Below are 21,391 nucleotides of genomic sequence, written 5' to 3'. Positions count from 1 at the left end.
TTTATTTTGTAAAGATCTAGCATTATATCATTAAATGAATAACTCTGAGTCTCAGGCTACCCAATCCTGTACAATTTCCACTCTAGACAGGATGGGAAAAATTCATATACATTCATTCAATAAACATTTACTAAGCTATCACTTTCTAGGAACCAAAAATACAAACGCATCTATCCTTTCCCTCAAACAGTTTGCATTCTATACTTCACAAAAATAACCTTGATGTCCTAAATAACCTAAAGTCTCTCTGTTCTACAACTTAGGATGCAAAAGTAGCCTCGATCATTAAAGACATATTTTCTAGACTGTAAGCTCCCTGAAGACAGGGTTCAAATGTTCTTCACCTTTGCCTGGAAGCACTTAACCTTACAGAAAATTGCTCTTGTTCAGTTGCTTTTCAGTTGTGTCTGATCCTTTGTGACTCCATTTGAGCTTTTCTTGGCAAAGATACTGCAGCAGTTTGCCATGTCTTTCTTCAGCTCATTTTACAGATGAGGAAACTGAGGCAGACATGATTAATGACTTGCCCAAGGTCACACAGCTAGGACTTGTCTGAGGCCTGATTTGAAATCAGAAAGATAAGTCCTCCTGGCTCCAGGGCCAGAATTCTACCCACTACTTCGTTTAGCTGCCCCTGGAGAGAGTAGGTGATTAGAACAAATTATGAGACATTTCAAATCAAAACAAATCTGAAATTTCCCCTAGAACCCAGAAAATTGTCCAACAGGACAAGAGAATAATCAATGTTGAACCAGCCAAGGAAGACCAGCTTAGTAAAGCTGTGAATTGGTCCAACTATTCAGGAAAGCAATTTGGAAATATTCTCAGAAAATGATTAATATGTCCATACCCTTTAACCCAGATATTCTACTGCTGGACATATGCCTCAAGGCAGTAATTTCTTTTTTACTTTTACTTCCTCAAGGGAGTAAAAGGTAAAATAAAAAGGTCTCATATTCACCAAAATACTGATAGTAGCAAAGAAATGGGAGGAAAGTATATGTCCAATTTCTAGGTAAACCAATTGTGGTATATGAATGTAATGGAATATTACTGAGAAATGGCAACCATAGAGGAGGAACGCAGGAAGACTTGTAAGAACTGATGCAGAGTGAAGCAAGCAGAGCCGGGACAACAATGTACACAATGACTATAAGATAAATGGAAAGCACAATAAAGCCACACTTGAAACTTAAAGCTGTGAAATTATTACCATGCTGGCCTCCAAAAAAGAGATTAAAAAGGTCCTTTCCTCTCTGCCTGGTAGGGGGATGGGGCAGCAGAGAACTATAATGTGGAACACAGTAGATAATGTCAGTCTCTTTCAATGTACTGGTTAATTGTGCTAAACTGTTGTGTTTTTTTTTTTTTCTCATTTGTATTCTTTATTTTAAGGAAGAGCTGTCTGGGAAAGAGAGGTGCTGTATACTGAGAAATTAGGGTAATGCAAAAAAAAGAGAGAGAGAAAGAGAGAGAGATACCAAAACCAACGTTTATTTAAAAAATAACGGTTCCTATTTATATTGTGTTTTACATATGTAAATCTTCTTTGCTTCTCTTGACAACTTTGTGATGTTAGGTGGCGAAATCATTATTCCTTTTTTAAGATGAGGAAAATGTAACACAGGTAAAAGAAAAGATTTGCTTAGGGTGGAAGAGCTAAACTGAGACAGAAGCTCAGAGCTGCTAACTCCAAGGTCACTGCTCTCATGACAAGATGCTGCACTGGCCATGTGGTATGGCACAGAGAAGCAGCAGAGGCTGATGGAGGAGCTCTGGACGTAAAGCCGGCACACCAGAGTTCAAGCCTGCCTCCTCCAAGCACTCACGGGGTCAGTCTGGACAAGTCATTCCTCTCATTCTAAATACAGCGTGCTTTTCTCTAGGTCCACAAACAAAAGAAGCAGCTGTTATAGGTGATAAGGGCTGCCTCATCTGCTGAGACAGAAAGCAAGCCAGAGCTTAGTACCTCTCCCCCAAACCCTTGCCCCTTCTGAAACCCCACCAACCTCCCAAGTCTCCATCTTCCAGCCTCACCTGGGCCATTCCAAAGCCCCTCTACTGTTCTTCCCTGCCTCAAGTCTTTCTCTACTACACTCCATCTCACATAGAGTTGACAAAATGCTTTACTTGAAGTATGTGTCAGACCATGTCACTCCCCTACTCAATAAACTGCTCTGTCTCCCTATTGCCTCCAGGATAATATTATCTCTTCAGTATCTCTTTAAATCCTTCACAATCTACCTCTAACCAAAGAAGGTCAAATAGGCTTTCTTGCTCTTCTTCATCCACAGCATCCCACCTCCTCTTTCTATGTCTTTGCACCAACTGTTTCCCATCCCTAAAATGCACTCCCTCCGCCTCCACCTCACAGAATCCTCTTCTTTCTTCCTTCAGGTCCTATCTCAAGCTTTATCTTCTATGGCAAGTCTCCCCCAACCCCCCTCCTTCCCTAATTTATTTTATTTTGTTTTTAAAATTAAATTACATTATTCATATGTGTTTATTGTGTAAATGCTTGTATACACACAAGAAAACATGTTGTCATCCCGGATAGAATGTGTTGGGAGCACAGGGATAATTTCATCTTTGTCTTTGTACCCTGAAATGCTAGCTAATTATAGCTAACATTTACATAGATAGCACTTGAAGGTTTGTAAAGAGCTTTCTACCCAAGTGTATAGATATATAATCTCCCAACTTCTCAGAGCACATTTATAAATGCTTATTGATTGAAAAGGAATGCACTCTCCCTACTTTCCTGAAAATGTTCCCCATTATTACCCAGGAGGGGACAAGGATGATAGATAGTATCTTATGCTATTCATCATCTTAAATCACATGAGATGTTACCCCCCACGTGCTGGCTCCTCTGCTCAGTACAGAAGCCCCCAGACACACATACATATTAGGCTTTGGTTAAGCACCAAATAACATAGATGGGTCTGGACAATATGCAGCTACATGTGATCAGATCATTTTGAGCTGGAAAAAAACCTTAGAAATTATCATCGACCTCTCTCATTTCATACATTTTCAGAGATCCAGAGAGAGGTGAGCTGTTCAAGGTCACATGAGGAATAGAAATAAGCAGAGCTGAGGGTGAAACACCTATCTGCTGCTGTGTTATCTCACATGTGTCTCAACAGTGACCATCATAAGAACTGTAATTAATACTATATTGTTACATTGCCAACCTCACATTTGTACATCTCCACCAAGCAATCAATAACACAATAAATCACATTTTAGACATAAATTACACATATTACCTTATTTGAGCCTTATGATAATCCTGTGATATACTGTTATTATTATCTTTATTTCATAAATGAGGAAATCCAGTTAGGCGATTTACTCAGGGTCACCCACTTAGTGTCTGAGAGAGAATTCAAACTCCGAGCCCTCTATACACAACATTGCTTAGATGACCATGCACATAACCCTCGAGACCTTTTTCTTCATCTGAGAAGAAAAAGCTTTGTAAACCTTAGAACTCTAAAGAAATGAGGCTTAATATTATTATTTAAGTTTTGTTATATGGAAAGACCACTAGGCTGGGAGTCTGGAGACCTAGAGTCTAAACCCAAGGTTTATCTGTTAACTCTGTGTACGTGGAGCACTTCTTTGGGCCTTGATTTCTTCTTCTGTAAAATGGGGACAAGCATTCTCACACTGGGTTGTCTGAGATGCTGAATGGGAAACTTGGAAAAATATAACAAGTTCTATCAATACCAGGGATGACACTTCAGCAGCTGGTGAGCTCAAGTCTGCCAGGCAAAGGGGCTCAGGGCTGGGCCCGGATACTGGGCAGCACCCATCTCTTCCCAGGGCCAACAGTCCCCATGGGGAGGAGGTTGGCACACACTGGCTCTAGTGCAGGCTCCATCTGGCCATGGGCACACAGCCTCCTCTGTTATCTTTGGTTCAGGGCTAAGGACACTGAACTCTCCCGCTGGACTTCTCTGGGGGGACTACCTTTGGCCTTTTAAGGCTCCAACCACTGACCCTTTTTTTTGGGGGGGGGGGGTCATTTCTGACTCCACCCAACATCCAAGAGACTGTAGGCGAATCTGCCTTTCCCAGAGGCCTTCATCTTTGAGAGAAAGAGGAGAGACAGAGAGAAGATTGGGGGGGAGGAGGGGCCGGAAGAGGGGAAGAAGGAGAAGGGGGGGAAGAAAGAGAGAAAGAGTGGAGGGAAGAAGGGGGGAGGAAGAGAAAGAGAGAGGGTAGAGAGTGAGAGAGAGGGAGACAGAGAGGAGATAGAGAAGAGACAGAAAAAGAGAAAAGAAGAGAGAAGAGACAGAGAAAGAAGACAGAAAAGAAGGAGAGAAGAGAAGAGAGAGAGAGAGAAAGAGAAAGAGTGGGGGAAAGGGAGGAAGAAGAGAAAGAGAGAGGGTAGAGAGACACAGAGAGTGAGAAAGAGAGGGAGACAGAGAGGAGATAGAGAAGAGATAGAAAAAGAGAAAAGTGAAAAAAGAAGAGAGAAGAGACAGAGAAAGAAGACAGAAAAGATGGAAAGAAGAGGAGAGAGAAAGAGAAAGAAAGAGAAAGAGAGAGACAGAGAGCACTCAATCAAGCAAACCTGAGATTGAACCCAAAGATGCCATATGGTGGGGGAGTGCTAAGGGCAGAGTCTGAGGTCCTTGCAGGAAAAACAGACTGGTTAGGAGAAGCGTGACTGACTGGCAAAGCCTGAATGGCAAAATTACAGCATGCCAGAGCTTAATGATTATTTCATCTAATCCCATCAGAACTAGCACTGAAATGCCAGGCTACCAATTCCAGCTCCAGTATTCTTTCCACAACCATATCAATGGCCTCTGCTGACTCCATCGGTCCTCCTTATTCTGTGCCCCTTGATAACCCATGTGGGGTCCCTGACCAACCACCTCCCCCACCAAGCACTGGGACCAAGATCCAGCCAAGGAGGAACATGGGAAGACCCAGTGTGAAATAGAAAGTAAAAGGGAAGGAAGGAAGATGATTGAAAAGGACTGACCCAGAGAAAGACGGGAAAGATAAAAGGGGAAGGGATCCTGGGAGGGCTTAGGCCTGCAGACCCACTGGGTTCAACATAAAATAAAATTCTTAGGACCCAAGAGCCAGATTACGCTTGAGTTTCTGAACCTTTAATATGAAGGACAAGACCTAAGGAGCACAGCACCTAGCCGGGCTTCGTTCCAACCCCCAGGCTCCATCAGGAGAGTAAGGACCCTGTCCAGTCTTCCCCACTTGCAGCAACTCTAACCCAGCGCACCCAAGAGATGGACAAGGGGCTTGGGAAAACAGAAAGTAAAGGGCAGAAAAATCTCCCTCCTCCCCCACAGCCAGCAAACTCCAACCTCCCCACAGGCTCCCTCCAGAGCCTTGCAGGCCCACTGGGGATCCCATTTGCTTACTCACAGCAAGTCACCTCCCCAGCTGGGCCACCATTCCTACCTGGGGCTGGGCCCTCCCCATCCTGGGAGGGGAGGGGAAAGACCTCTTGGCTCAGTTCTCCTCCAGGGCTGGGGGCTGCCCCCACTCGAGGGCGGGGGAGGAGGGGAGCTCCCTCTGCAGAGCAGGCTCAGCGCTCAGACACCCCCGCTTGCTCCCCGTTCACTGTTCCCCCACTGGCGGGGAGGGTGATTGATGCTGACTGCAGTCGCAGCAGCTCAGCCTGTTCAGGGAGCTGGGCGATGTGCCCGCAGCCCACAGCCCTGGGGGCCTGGTGCTGGACACGCTGCCAACCTTTCCCCTCCCTCCCACCTCCCCCCATCCCCGGCTCCGCAGGCACTTGACGGCCCAACCCAGCCCAGCCCAAAGGGAAGCTGGCCACGTGCAGGCTGCATCAGCTCCGCGATCTGACTTTCTACCCTCCTTCAGAGCTCTGACTCTATCTTCCTCCACAGCTCTCCTGTAATCTCATTCTGCCTCTCCCATCTCGGCATCTCTAGATCTCTCAGAATCATTTGGAACGGACTTCAGCAGCAGCGCGCCGGCTCCTTAAACGGCTCTCTGTCTCTCCCCTCCGTCTCTCTGCCTCCCACCCAGAAAATCCTACAGTAAGAATAAAAGTCACCTAGTACTTCACGCCCGTACTGTCTTTCTCTGCGGGTCTCCTTTTCTTTTCTCTCTCTTCTTCATTTCTGAAGTTCGGTCCCACTGAGTTCTGCAGGAGCCCTGCAGGAAGGGGTGGGAGAAGCTTTGAATCACTCTTAATGACTCACCCTCCTTGCTACTACAATCCCACCTGGGACTTGAGGCCCTGGGTACCCGATCACTCATCCCACTCCTCCAACTCCTTCCAACCTAAGCAAGCCGCACTTGGAGCCGTCAAATCCCCCAGACACCCAGGAAGGGACATAGCAGCTGAAGTAAAGCTGGGCCCAAGCCCTTACCAGCCATGCTCTCGCCTCTGGTGGCTTCTCTGAAAGGATCACGGCCCTCCTTCCTTCAGCCAACCCCTCTTTCAAAGCTTTGTCCAAGTTCTCAGAAGCCTTTCCCAACTAACTCTCCTTCCTGAGCTGTTAAGGCTCTAACTACACCCCCAAGGTAATACTGAGTGGCATTTGAGTCTCTCAACAGCCTTGTGAGGCTGACTAGGTAAGCACCATTCTCTCTATTTTACAGACATTATTTTTTCTTAAATTTACTTTATTTATTTATTCTATTTTATTTACACTGGGACTCAGAGAAAAGTGACTTGGCTAAGGTCATATAGCAAGGTAGTAATAATGGTCTCTTGACCATTATACTAGGCTGAGAGTATTAAGGGTGGTGGCCAGGTTCTCAACAATGCCTTGGGTTCCTTTTCTGGGTTCAACAACAAACCTAACAGAAGGCACTGAATGAAGGGAGGGGAGGATGAGGATATGTGGTATACAAGCCAGGTGGGTGTTCAAGGTGTGTTTACAATGAAGACAGAAGTGTTTTCATGAATAAACAGAGAAACAAGGCTGGGTTGGGCTTCTCCCTACCCCCTCCCAATATGCTTTCAAGCTTTTGCTTGTTTTATTCCCTTTCTTTCATCTTCTGTGTCTCTCCAGCTCCTTTCATGACCCAGAGCCCCACTTCCTTCTTTTTCTCATTCACTCTCAGAATCATGACTGAGCACTCAATTGGTCTGTCTCATTTCTTGAAGGGAAATAAGGTGCAGAAACACAGATTCAGAGACTGAAGCTCTGATTCATCTTCCTGATGAATCCATGATTGTCCCTAATCACCCATGTTTCATGTCCTCAAAGTTACCCATGTCTCCTCCCTTTCCCTCATTTCATCATATCCAGTCAGTTATCTCCATCTTTGTTCAGGCCCTCATCAATGAAACTTCTGTCAGCCTCCATTCTCTCCCCTCTCCAATCTTTCACAGAGACCAGAGAACCACAGATTGATTCAACTCAGCAAGAAATCTTGGAGGTTGGTTAGTACAAGTCCTTCTTTTTTAATTGACAGACTAAAGCTTAGAAAAATCAAGTGCCTGTATAAGGTGGAAGCTGAACCCAGCTCATGTGAATTCATTCAAATCCAGTACTTTGGCCAGTACATCTGCCCCTAAAAAGTCTATCTTCCTAAGGCACAAATCTGACCAGGTTCCTTTCTTATTAAACAATCCCTCAGAGACTTCCCATTCTGACAGGATAGAATATAAACTCCTTGGTCTAGAGTTTAAGCCCTTTCACAATATGGTTCTCACTCACTGCCTTATCCAACAGTCTTCCCTCCTTCACAGACTTCTATTCCAGCCAAGATGAACTACTAGCAAGTCTTCAAATTCTATCTCCTGCCTGTCACTTTTGTGCACTCTTTCACAGAATTTTTCAGAGTTGGAAAAGGTCTCAGTGGCCATCGAATCTGACACACTCAAGAGAAATCCTCACTATTGTCACTGGTTAGTCTTGACTGACTCTTTGTGATCCCATTTGGGATTTTCTTGGCAAAGATACTGGAGAGGTTTGCCATTTCCTTCTCCAGCTCCTTTGACAGATAAAGAAACAGAGACAAATAGGGTTAAGTGACTTGCCCAAGATTACAGAGCTAATGAGTGTCTGAGGCGAGATTTTAACTCAGAAAGATGAGTCTTCCTGACCCCAAAGTCGGAGTTTGTGCACTATGGTCACCTAACTGCCCACCCCAACCACACATCCAACAAGTGGTCATTATTTAGACATTGTTTGAAGATCTCCAAGGATGACAGATCCATTACTCTCTGAAGCAATCCATATCCCTTCTTAAGAGTTCTAATCTTTAGTTAAGTTGAAAAAAACCTCAAAACTATAGTTACTCTCAATTTATGGGATCCCTCCTGTATAAAGCATTCTCTGGGCCCTCTTTACCCTCAATTTTTCTTATATTATACTTATTTGCATATGTTTATGGACAGCTCAGCTAGGCGGCCCAATGGACAGATAGAATTCCTGGCCTGGAGTCAGGAATACTGGATTTAAAATCTAGTCTCAGACACTGTGTGACCATGGACAAATCACTCTTTGCCTCAATTTCTGTTATGCCACAGTTCTCTTTAACTGTCCTGACTCAGTTTCCCTGTCCCAGTTTCATTTACTGTTCTGTCTCTTCCGCTCTCAGGTTATAAATTAGCAAGATAAAAGAGTAGATCTCCTGATTCTTTTATGGATTTACAATATTCCTTTAGAATATTCCAAGATTAACCCATGATATCTTTACTTCTTTGTCTCTGGAATTTTTAGGTTTTATGGCTTCCCCTCCCTGATAAAAACTTTCCCTCCCTTTCTCTTCTTTGTCTCCAAAAAGGTATTTAAGAAGTTGGGTTCCTTCATTCATTGCTGGAGAATGGCGTCTGGCAGCTGTATGCTGGACGCTGGATTCTTTGGGTCCTCCAGCCCTGGGACCAATATGGATTCCTTGGTCCCTGTATACTTATCTCTGTCTGACTGGATAATCTGAGACGAGAGTCCTGTCCAGTCAATCTTACTCTCCCATTGATAAAATATTAAAACTCTCTAATCTCTCTCCTGCCTCAGTTTCTCCGGCATTACATTTCCTCATGTAAAAATGAGCTGGAGAAGGAAATGGCAAATCACTCTGGTATCACTGCCAAGAAAACCCCAAATGGGGTCACAGAGTCACACACAACTGAAATGGCTGAATAACCAAAATACTTATTTCTGGACATGTTGTAATGTCACAACATAATAGAAACTTCTGGTGGTCAGGGGATGGTTTGTTTTAATCCTTGAATCCACAGTCCTTTGCAAACAGGGAGAAGAAGGGAAAAGAGGAACTGGATGTGTCATTTCATTGGCATGGGAATTCCCCTTTGAGGAAATCTCCTTTACTAGTAAAGGTTGGCCTTCCTGAGACCAGAACCCAGGTCTTCTTGTCACCATCCAATATTCCACACTACTCCTTTGTCTAAGGAGCAGACATGAAGAAAATGTTTGGAGAATGCTGTTGAAGTGGACTTAGGTAAATCCCTTTGTTTCTCTGGAAACCTGTAAATTAAAGGTTTTGACCTAGATAATAGTTAAAATACTTTCACAAATTTATGAATAAGAAGGGTCCCCCAAGCATTCCTCTAACCCTACCTATTCCCTAAAAAACACCACTAACAAGTCATCCAACCTGTCCTTGAAAACCTCCAACCAGGGGGAATTTGTCTTTGTAGTTCAATTGTGTCCAATGCTTTATGATCCCATTTGGGGTTTGCTTGGCAGAGACTGGGGTGATTTGCCATTTTCTTCTCCAGTTCATTTTACAGATGAGGAAACTGAGGCAAACACGGTTACCTAGATTTGAACTCAGGAAAATGAATCTTCCTGATTCTAAGTCTAGTGTCTGGGGAGCCATCTAGCTCCCCAAAGTGGGAACTTACTACCTCCCAAAACAAACCAGTCCAATTTTGAATAGTTTTAATTGGATTTTGCTTCTTACTCTGCCCTCCGAGATTATACACAGCAAGGAGAATCCCTCTCGCACAGCCCTTCAAATACTTGAAGATGATTTCCTGTTCCCCTGAATCTTCTTTTCTATAGGGTAAATATCCCCATTTTTTGCAAAAGATCCTCACATGATAAAAGATTGAAGGTCTTTTTACATTCTGGTCACTTCTTAACTTCTCTGGGCCTTCTGAGACAGGCAGACCTAAACACTATATCCCAAATGTGGTTAGACTAGAGTAAAGAATGACTATTATCTCCTGATAGCTGGAAGCTATATCTTTCTCAACCCAGCCCAAGAATGCAGTGACTTTTTTGGCTCCTATATTACATTGCTGACTCATTGAGATAGCACTCTATTAAGAATTCCAGATCCCTTTCAGATCAGCCACAAAGTGCTGTCTAACCAATCTTCCCTTAAATTATACTTGTAAAGTTGAGTTTTTTAATTCAAATGTAAACTTTATACTTATCTCCATTGATGTTCATCTCATTCAATTCAACTCAGTGCTCTAGTCTCTCAAGATCCTTTTGGATCTTTATTAACCAGTATGTTAGCTAATTCTCCCAGCAAATTGAACATGGTATCCATGCCTTTATCCAGCATTCTCCGGCAGCTCTGGGAAATTACCTAATGTTTACTTTGCAAGTGTTCTGCATTTGCTTATAAGTGTACATGTTGTTCTCCCTCTCTCCCACTCAATAGATGTAAGCTACTTGATGACAGGAACAATTTTGATTTGGTCTTTATATGTCCTGCACCTAACCACTTAAAAAAATGCTTGTTGGATGAATGAATGATGATAATTTTTTTTAACAGATGTCACCATATTGAATACTCTAATCTCCAAACTCAGTGGAATGAATAAATTTCAAAATATAGAGACCTAGTGATAGACACAAAGCCATGTGGGAAAAAGATGGAAGTACATATCATCTCCATGGTCCCATCTGGTACTGGAGCTGTCCCTACTGACATGTTCTGAACTTAGAGAATAGGAATTTACATCACAACTGTTTCATTTGATTACAAGAAGCAATTACTTTATTCACCTACTCTATAGTCCACAGAACATTAATTATAAAAAAGTAATAGGATAGTAACGTGTTCCATAATTATTTTTCTCTGAATCTCATCAAATAAGATAAAAATGAAATAATAATAGATGAAAGATTTGTGATTACTCTGGGGAAAACACTGTTTATTCAAGGTAGATCACTTCTTCAACACACCTTAGCTTAGCCCATTGACTGGCATACTGGAAGCACTTAGTAAATAATTATTGAATTTAACTGATTGATTGACCTTAGTAAAAGTTTCACGCACTGTTCTGGTAGAAAAATTCACAATCTTGTGCTCAACCTGGGACAGCTAGGTGGCCCAGAGAACAGTGTTGGACCTGGAGTCAGTAAGATTCATCTTCTTGAATTCAAATCTAGCCTCAGACTCTAGCTGTGTGACCCTGGACAAGTCACTTAACCATGTTCACCTCAGCTTCCTCATTTGTAAAATGATTTGAAGAAAGAAATAGCCTTTGCTATTTGCCAAGAAAACTCCAAATGGGGTCACAAAGACTAGACACAACTAGAAAAGCAACTTACTAACAAAGTGGCCAATCTTCTGCTGGTATGCCGCTCTGTTTTAGACTAGAAGCATCCCAGCTAGACATAATGTTCTAAAGACTGTATTCTACAGATATTATACTCAGGAATCCAGGGTCACCTCACATTACTACCTTGCTTGATATTACAAAGTAATATCTCACAATAGTACTGGGAAGGAAAGCAGAGACCATGACCCTTGTTTTTAAGGAAGCACTGGAGGCATCTTACTTAGCCTTAGAGTAAAAAAAAAATTGCCTACAATCACACAGCTAAGAACTGGGATTGGGATTCAATACTCTCAAGTCCCCTCTTTGTCCTAACCAAATTATTGAGCCAGTTATAGCCTAGTGTTTCACTTTAGGAACCTTAATATTTTTCTTTCTACCTATTGCTCATCTGATCATGATAATTTGTATAGACTCCCTATGTACTAGGCAGTTTTGAAGAATTTTTTAATCTTTTTATTTTATTTTTTTCTTATAGTAGCTTTTTAAATTTTTGAGATACCTGCAAAGAGTTTTCAACAATCACTCTTGCAAAACCTTGTGTTCCATATTTTTCTACCTCCTTCCTCTAGACAGCAAGTAATTCAATATAGTTAAACAAGTGCAATTCTTCTAAATCTATCTCCACAGTTAACATACTGCCCAAGAAAAATCAGATCAAAAAAGGGAAAAAAAAATGAAAGAAAAAAAAACAAGCTAGCAAGCAACAACAACAACAAAAAGTGAAAATCACTAGACAGTTTTGAAGCCAACTCCGTAAGTGAAGGCTAATTTCCAAAGCAGGGCAGACCCTGTATACAAATGGAGGCTGTGGCTCCTGCCAGAACTGATCTTTCCTTTTCCCTATTTGATGGATGCATCCATCTTTAAGCTGCTGCCCCAGCCCTGCCTGACTAAGCAATGTATTGATTTCCAGATGCTTTCCACGTGGGCTGTGCATGGCCTTCAATATAATTTTTTTCATTTAAATCTTCACTAGAAGAGTTCTGTCTTTTCTGTGTTTATATGGGGAGAGAGGAAGTAGACCACAGGTGCTGGATGAGCTATCGCTTATGATGAGATACTGGTAATTTCAAAAGATCACAGGATCCTTTATCTAAAGTAGGTGAATTACATTTTTACTTCAATATAATTGCTTTCCTTTGCAATCCCAAATATTTTATTTTATGCATTTGAAAATGTTATTCTGAGAAATGGTCCATATGCTTCACCAGACTATCAAAGGGGACCCAAGGTCTAATCAGAAGTGATTCAGTCTACCTAGTCTAAGATCAACTCATTTTACAGATGAGGAAACTGAAGTCCACCGAAGCTAAGTGACTTATTCAAGATCATACAAACTCAACTGCACAAGCCTGAGGTCCAAGCATCAGAAGCTATGATCTGACTCAAGACCCCTGACTTCAGAGCCAGTAGTCTTTCTATCATACCACAGTGACTCCCTGTGTGAGACTTATTTTGTTTCATTGCATTTTTAAATTTCTTTGTTACAAAGGAAGATTGGAGGAAAGATATTTTTTTGGGAAATTGATCTTCCTCTCTCTGGGCTTCAGTTTCCTCCTGTGTAAAATGAGAGTGTTAGAAAGGGCTAGTATGGACAAGGCTACAGGATCTCAAAGTCTTTTTGCTCTGAATGTTGTGATTCTCAGTGAGCGAACAAGGGTTTGAAATAAAGGTCTCAATACCGGGCCCAGGGGTTTTTTCCATAATGTTATCCAGATCCTTAAGGGGTAGTTTCATCTCTCTAATACTGGTGGTGGTAGTCAGAGGGGGAAGAAGACAAGAGAAGGAAGGGGGAAGTTAGCAAAAGGGCCCCAGGAGTCTGTATTCCAAGGAAATTATAAAAGAGGGAAAAGGACCCACATGTGCAAAAATGTTTGTAGCAGCTCTTTTTGTGGTAGCAAAGAACTGAAAAAGGAGTGGATTGTTAGGTAATGGAATATTATTGTTCTATAAAAAAAGATGAACAAGATGATTTTAGAAATCTAGAAAGATTTACATGAACTGATGCTGAGTAAAACAAGCAGAACCAGGAATACATTGTATACAATAGTAACAAGAATGTTCGATGATCAACTATGAAAGGCTTGTTTCTTCTCAGTGTTTCAATGAGCGGAAGCAATCCCAATAGATTTTGGACAGAAAATGCCATCTGCATCCAGAAAAAAGACCTAAGGAGACTGAATGTAAATCAACACAAAGTATATTCACTTCTTTTTTTATCTCTCCCCTGGTTTTTCCCTTTTGTTCTGATTTTTCTCTTCCAACATGATTCATAAAGCAATATATATTAAATTTTTTTTTAATTTTAAATTACTACCAAAAAAAAGGGGGGGGGGAGGAGGGGGAAGACCCAGGAATGGGGTTTTACTCCTGGCTTAGCCACTAACTCATTATCAGGGAAATATCTTTTCTGGATCTCTGTTTCCTCTTCTCTAAAATGGGGAAGTTGAACTGGATAGTTGGCTAGAGATTTTTCTGCTTTGAGGGTTGCTAACCAACCATGAATCCCCAATGGGCAGCCCAGGGACCAGGCTGGGGTCTCCTGATTAAACCTAACACATTCAAAAGAAGTTTTGCCTAAAGTCAAAGACCCATTGGGCTTAGACAGGAACTATTTTTAGCAAATAAATAGTGGGACCAATGGCCTGAGTACCTCCTATTCTTTGCTCTTCCATCTTTGATGAGTCACAACCCAAACTCTGAGCTGAAATGGCACAAGTCCAGGGTTATTCGAATTAAATGAAAGGGGCTGGGACCTGTCCCAGGAGCTGACTGTGGCCTGGGCACAGATACCTGAGAATTTGTGGTTTGGATTGGAGATGGCATTGCTTATTACTGGACAGATTAAAATTTTAGCTAATCCTCAAAGAGCTGAGCCCAGCCTAGGCTAGAAACCAGCCAGACCCAAAGTCATATAGTATATCCTAAAACAAAGCAAGCCAGAATTTGGCCTGCCCCAAATAGGCTGGTCCAAATCACCTCAGTGCCTAGCATAGAACCAGTACAAGGCTTCAAACATAGTAAATACTCAGAGAACATGGGTTGATAGTATGAGTCACAAAATTAGGTCCTGCACCTTCCCTTCCTCCTCCCCCACCTTTCTTTTCTCTTGGTCCACTCCTTTGCCACACCCACTAGATTCTGGAAGAAAAAACATCTCAGTCATTCTGAGGCCAGAGGCAGAATTGCAGCTTCCAACCAGCCTTCCTGTCTCCTAGCAACAGGGCATCCCCTAGGGGCTTTGGGGGAGTGCTTGCTTGGGGATGTGTCCTCCTCCTGTCCTCCTCCTTTCCCCCGTTCTCCTCCTTTCCCCCACCCTCCTCATAGCTTCCATCTGGGAAGGGGGAGTTCTTGGAAGGGACCACCTTGTTCTGCTCCCTCCTGACTTGTTACCAGTGACCTTCTGATCCTCAACTAACTGGACAGAAAGAGACAAGTGATTGAATCATGGGGGAAAACTCAGTATAATTCCCATCTGTCCTTGCAATCAATTATCCTATCAACAAACACCAAGCACCTGCTATGTACTGGGACTTGTAAAGAAGACAGAGACACCATAGAACTATAGGACCTTGAGCTGGAAGGAACCTTAGACATGCTTTAATCCAGCCTTTCATTTAAAATAAGGGGAAACTTGCTTGTTGTAATGGAAATGCCCAGACACTTTTGGTTTAAATTGTATCAGGGAGTCTTAGACTGAAGTCCAAAAGTAGATGCATTTTAAGGGGTGGGGAGGGTCCCTATGAATTTAATTTTTTAGTATTTTGATAACTCCATTTCAATATAACTGGTTTCTTCTATAATTCTGTTTATTTTACATGCACTTAATAAATTACTCTGAGATGCAGTCCATGGGATTTATTAAAGGAGACCATGATTCAAACAAAGTTAAAAATATAAGTAATTTAGCACAAGTAATCCATGAGAAAGAAAACTACGGGGCTGTAAAGCAAGAAAAGACAGCTTATCCAGAAGCTCAGAGATCTTGAGTGGGAAGATCCAGCCCCATCAGTATCTATACAAGGAAACTACTTAGGCTCAGAGAAGTTGTGATTTGCTGAAGGTTACACAGCTTAATAGATATTAAGGTTTTAAAAAGATATTAACATATATTATCTCATTTGCTCTTCACAACAACCCTGTGAGGTAGCTGCAAATATTATCTCTGTTTTATAGATAAGAAAACTGAGGAGACCCAGAGGTTAAATGACTTGCTCAGGTTCTCCCAGCTTATAAATCAGAACTCTGACTTGCACCCAGGTACCAGCTCCAAAACCAATCATTTTTCCATTGCCCTGCCTGTTTATTTCCATTGCCCTGCCTGTTTATTTTATTTGGCTCAGGTCAGAGCTCATATATATATCATGGCATCTATAGCTCCTCTTAGTAAACTCCATGTAGGCAAGGCCCAAAGAGCCCTTTGTAGAGAGGCTCCCTGTCCATTCATCTGACCATCTTCCTTTCAACCCTTATGACCCCATCACTCCCCTTCATATACTCTGCTTTCAAGAAATTGGATCACCAATCCCTACATCCAATCTTGACCCTTTACCTGAACTCAGTCACCTTTTTCCACCTCTGCTTGTTATTATGTTTTTTTCTTAAGACTTGGCTTCCTTCCCTTACCTCCTCAGCCAGAAGTCATCTTTTCCTACCTCCCCGTCTCCCCATCCACCCTGGGTTTCTCAGGTCGTCTATGCCTGGTCCCCTTTCTTCACTTAATTATGTTCTAACTTGCCTAATATTGGGCACATATGTCCCATCCCCTAAATCTCACTAAACAGTGAGCTTCTCAAGACTAGCTCAATATATAGCACATAGTAGGTGCAGTTCAAATTGAATCAGACTGAATGGAAGGGAACTGGTGAGTTGAATTGCCAAGCATTTACTGACACCCTGTGGGCACAGGCTGACTAAGCTGTGGTTACCCTTGGGAAGCTCATGGTCTGTCTGGTAGGAGGAGAAGGATCTGCATGAGGTTGGTCCCACAATGGGTACCACTCACAGATGAATGAGATCATGTCTGAGTCCATGGAGACTCTGAGAAAGATGGACTACAAACTCAGAGTACTGTGATTAGGGGTAAATTATAGGCCTTCCTCCCTCCCTCATGATGCCCAGCTCATAAAATTTCAAGTTGGTCTTGGGCCCTATGCTCAGGATGATTGAAATTCCTTAGCAGAGGGATAGAAACTGAGGAGAAGAGCTAAAGGAGAGGGGAGAGAGACTGAGAAGAAGAGATAGAAAGGAAGGGAAAGATGGGCAGAGATGGGAGCGGGGAGAGTATTGAGGGGATAAAATGGGAGGAGCGGGGAAGAGACTAAGGGGAAGGGATAGGAGGAAAGAAAGGGATAAAAGGACAAAGACAAAAATGAATGGAAAGATAAGGAGAGAGAACAAGACAGATAGCCATGAAAAAGAGATAAAAAACACAGACAAAGAAACAGGCAATTCTAGGGCAAAGGTATGGAGAAGCAGCAGTGAGGAAGACCACCCCAATGAATTAAAGGGACAGAAGAACAGATGGATTTCAGAATAAATGCTGTTTCTTAGGGGAAGCTGCAGAACCAGACTGACCAGTCAGTCTGAAGAAGGAAAGAAATTGCTCTGGTTGTTTAGTTAGGCCATCTCCCCTCACCCTGAACTTATGGACTGGAAACCCCTTCTCAGTCCTGGAAGTCTTCAGATCACAGGCACAGAAAAGGGGGAAGAGACCCTAGACAGTGTCATCTTGCATCTAGACTTCTCAGCAGGGATCCAGCTAGAGAATCTCAATCATATATGGAATGACCCTAAAAACTGTCCATCCCCTCACCTTACAGAGAGAAATTCAGGTCCAGAGGAGGGCAGTGACTTGTTAAAGTGAGTTAGCAGAGCCCACACCACAAGAACTAGATCCCCTGATCCTAGCCCATCATTCTTCCTGTGAAGGAGGCTGAGGTGTGGTGTGAGCCAGTGAGCACATTTATACTGGGGAGGCGGGCACAGTGTAATGAAAAGAACAAAGAATTTCAAGCAAGACCAGGACCAAGGCCAGGCTTCAGCTTCCTGGTCAGTATAGAACAGGTAGATAATGGTGGCTCAAGGAGGAGAGACCATCATCAGAACTAACATTAATCTAGTGCTTTGTAAAGCGATTTCCATATTTTCTCATTTGATAGTCTCCCCATGACACTAGCTCTCCTTCAAACTCCCCCCACATTACTCCTTTAGCCAGGGAGGGGCTGGCTAGAGTTCACAGGAGGCCCTGGCTCAGCCCCACCTGGCAAGGCACAAGTCATTTGCCTTGCAAACCTGGTCAGGCTGTCAGGAGACAACAGGGAGCAGAAGCCCTGGTCCAGAAGTTAAGAAGAAGCCGGAAGCAAGGGATATTACAGGGCAGAACTTCCATCTGCCCTTCACACACTATCCCAAACAATATGCCTTCGTATGTATGTATGTATCCATACATACAATACACAGGTAGGTAAATATAAAATTCAGATTATTATATATACATGCGTGAGTACAATAGGCGTCACTGTCAGAACTGTTTATGATTCTAGATACTTTTAAGCATTTCCACAATCATAATCCAGTGAGGTGGATAATACGGGGATTACTAAATACATTTTACAACTGGGAAACTAAGGCAACATCACAGAATTTTAGAGTTGGAAGAGATCTCACTGGCCATTTAATCCAACTCAAACTACAAGAGAAAAAAAAAAGAGCACAGCTAAACAAGTGTATCTCTTGTGCAGAGCAAACTGCTTGGAATATAGTAGGTGCTTAATGAATGTTTGGTGAATGGGTAATATAGAAATGTCTTATATATAATGGGGATTGTATTGTTTGCCTTTTTAATGGGTAGAGGAAGGGCTGAGGGAGGGAGAGAGAATTTGGAATCCAAAAAGGTAAAAAAATGAATATCCAATTATTTAAAAATAAATAAATAAAAATGTTGATATTAAAAAAAAAAAAAAAACACTCAAATAGCTTCTACCGTGTTTTTTTTTTGTTTGTTTGTTTGTTTTTTTTTTTGGGGGGGGGTGCTCTTCTACTTTAGACAGCTCTAATTGATAGGAAATTCTTCCAGACACAGGAGCTTAAACAATTTCCTCTCTCCTCTTCCTGGTTCTGCCCTCATCGGTTTTTCAGAATAAAACTCATGCCCCTTCCCCCGAGGTACCATCCCACCATATCAGGAACATCACAGAATTTTAGAGTTGGAAGAGATCTCACTGGCCATTTAATCCAACTCAAACTACAAGAGAAAAAAAAAAAAGAGCACAGCTAAACAAGTGTATCTCTTGTGCAGAGCAAACTGCTTGGAATATAGTAGGTGCTTAATGAATGTTTGGTGAATGGGTAATATAGAAATGTCTTATATATAATGGGGATTGTATTGTCTGCCTTTTTAATGGGTAGAGGAAGGGCTGAGGGAGGGAGAGAGAATTTGGAATCCAAAAAGGTAAAAAAATGAATATCCAATTATTTAAAAATAAATAAATAAAAATGTTGATTAAAAAAAAAAACACTCAAATAGCTTCTACCGTGTTTTTTTTTGTTTTTGTTTTTTTTTTTTTTTTTGGGGGGGGGGGGGTGCTGTTCTACTTTAGACAGCTCTAATTGATAGGAAATTCTTCCAGACACAGGAGCTTAAACAATTTCCCTCTCTCCTCTTCCTGGTTCTGCCCTCATCGGTTTTTCAGAATAAAACTCATGCCCCTTCCCCCCAGGTACCATCCCACCATATCAGAGGCAGGCCCTGAACCCTGTGCTCTTGCTGCTGAATTCCACAAAGGCCCCGATACACATACATATGGGAGCATCCACAGAAAGAAAGGATGACTCCAGGGCTGAAAAAGCCCTGAAAGGGGAGTGCAGCCCTACTTCTACCCGCTGCCCCAGAACATGCATCTCTTCTACTACACCCCTGACAAGGTCAGGTCAGTCTCCTCTTAAAGAAGACCTCTAAGTGAAAGTAAGCTCACTATCTCCTGAGGCCCCATTCTACTGTGATTACATTACAGCTCATTACAGTTAAAATCTGTTCTTCCTGACATAGAGCTGAAACGGGCTTCCTTGTACCTTCTCTCTTTGCCTCATTCTGCCCCCAGGAGCCAAGAGAACAAGGCTATTCTCTCTTCTATAAGAGAGCCCTTCAAATAGTCAATAAGAGCTGTCATGTCAGCTCTGAGCCTTCTCTTCCTCGGGCCAGACATCCCTAGTTCCTTTAACTGGTCTTTATATAACTCTGGTTCTCTCATCATTACTTCTGAGATAAGCCTGTCTCAAGATATTTCATATACCCCTCTCTGAATCATTTCCCCACTATATGGGTGGGGAGGAAGGGGGGAATGTGATTTTTGTTTCTGGGTCCAAAAGAATCCCAAAGCATCTTTCTCAGGTGAGCTCACAAATGCTCCCCCTCCCCAATCAAGTCAAAAGCTACAAAATCTTTCCCTCTTTGCCAAGTTGGGAAAGAGGCTCCAAAGGCAATAATTCTTAGAATTATTAAAACGGGTCAATAAGCTTCCCCAAACAATAATAGTATTAATGCAAATTTATATGGGCTTTAAAATTCTCATGGGGAAGGGGTCAATGAGAACTCCCACCAGCTTCTCCAAAACAATAATAAAACTGATGCATATTTATATGAGCTTTAAAATCATACGGCAGGAATTAATCATCCAGGTTTTACAGAGGCCCAAAAAAGGGTGAGTACCTGAGTTCATGTTGAAAGAGCCCGGGTCTCTCCCCACCCTCACCTTCCCCAGTTCAATCCAGCTCTCAGCGCCCTGCTTTGCTCACCCTGAGGTCCAAATGGGACAAGAGAGGCAATGAAGGTTGGAAGTTATTCGAAGGACCAACTTAAGAGGAGGCTTTCCCCCCAAGAAAAAGATCAATCCAACACTGCCTCAGCCAGTATGGGGACACAAGCCCCTGGGCTGAGCAGAAAGGGAAGACATACAACACTGGTCCAGTTCTTGTTCTCCTGATGGGGAAATCATGTGGAAAAGGGAGGGGTCAGAGCAGAGAGAGTCCTAGGCTTGGCAGAATGAGAATTCAAGTTTTTGCTCTGTTGTTAGCCCCATACTTTCTCTGAGCCTCGGCTTCCTCCTTTGTAGAATGAGGGATTTGGAGTAGAGAACAGTTTGACCCTAACTTAAAGATTTGCAAAAGTGTTTTCCTCACAACAATCCTGTAAGAAAGGCATTATTGTTAAGTATTATTATAATCAGTAATAGAGAGAGGAAGGCCTCCTGAATTCAAATACAAACTCTGTTTGGATTCTTATTAGTCACTGGGCAAATCATCTAACCCTTTGAGCTTCACCATTCTCATCTGGAACATGGGGACAGAACCTGTAGTACCCTCCCTTGCAGGATGGTTGTGAGGCTCAAATGAAATAGTTTGTAAAAAACATTTTGATGGTGCAGTAAGTAGAGTACTGGCCCTAGTAAGGAGGACCTGCATTCAAATCTAACCTCTGACACTTACTACTGTGTGATCCTGAGAAAGTCACATAACCCCAAATGCCTTCAAAAAAAAAAAATCACTTTGCATCCTACCTATAGAATTTGGTCAAGTTATTTAACCCCTAAAGTCTTATCTAACATGAGGCAATTGGACTAAATCTCTAATGTTCCCTCCAGCTCTATGACTATAATCTCTAATGAGTTAAATGTTAATTATAATTATTATTATCATCTCCATTTTACAGACAGGGAAATTGAGGCTCACATTGATTAGAGGATTTACCCAGGGTCTCACAACAAAGTGAGTATGAGAACTGGGAGCTTAACCTAAATCTTTCCTTACTAAATTCAGGGTTCTTTCCATTTTACCATTTTAAAGTATGTGATGGCATAATTCTACTGTGAATGGAAGAAG

The 21,391-nt window shown here is 42.3% G+C and overlaps 1 protein-coding gene across 16 annotated transcripts in view; it reads right to left on the bottom strand.

Moving 5' to 3' along the window:
• The window catches only part of EPB41L1 (erythrocyte membrane protein band 4.1 like 1), a 107,088-nt gene that overhangs the window by 62,184 nt on the left and 23,513 nt on the right, over positions 1 to 21,391 (bottom strand). For 2 of the 16 annotated variants that reach the window (XM_051979225.1, XM_051979230.1), the window contains exon 1: positions 5,443 to 5,668. The exons of 13 other annotated variants lie outside the window; for them this stretch is intronic. Coding sequence is in view for 1 of the 3 variants with exons in the window: in XM_051979230.1 (XP_051835190.1) it covers positions 5,443 to 5,463 (21 nt within the window). In the remaining 2 variants the exon portion in view is untranslated. Of the gene's footprint in view, positions 1 to 5,442; positions 5,669 to 6,064; positions 7,416 to 21,391 lie in introns of those variants that run through there. One more of the 16 variants, XM_051979227.1, reaches the window with a different exon arrangement.

This window comes from Antechinus flavipes, chromosome 2, assembly GCF_016432865.1.
Source record: "Antechinus flavipes isolate AdamAnt ecotype Samford, QLD, Australia chromosome 2, AdamAnt_v2, whole genome shotgun sequence".
Lineage (NCBI taxonomy): Eukaryota > Metazoa > Chordata > Mammalia > Dasyuromorphia > Dasyuridae > Antechinus > Antechinus flavipes.
Note: the sequence above shows the minus strand (reverse complement) of the source record. Positions and strands in the feature narration are given on the sequence as shown.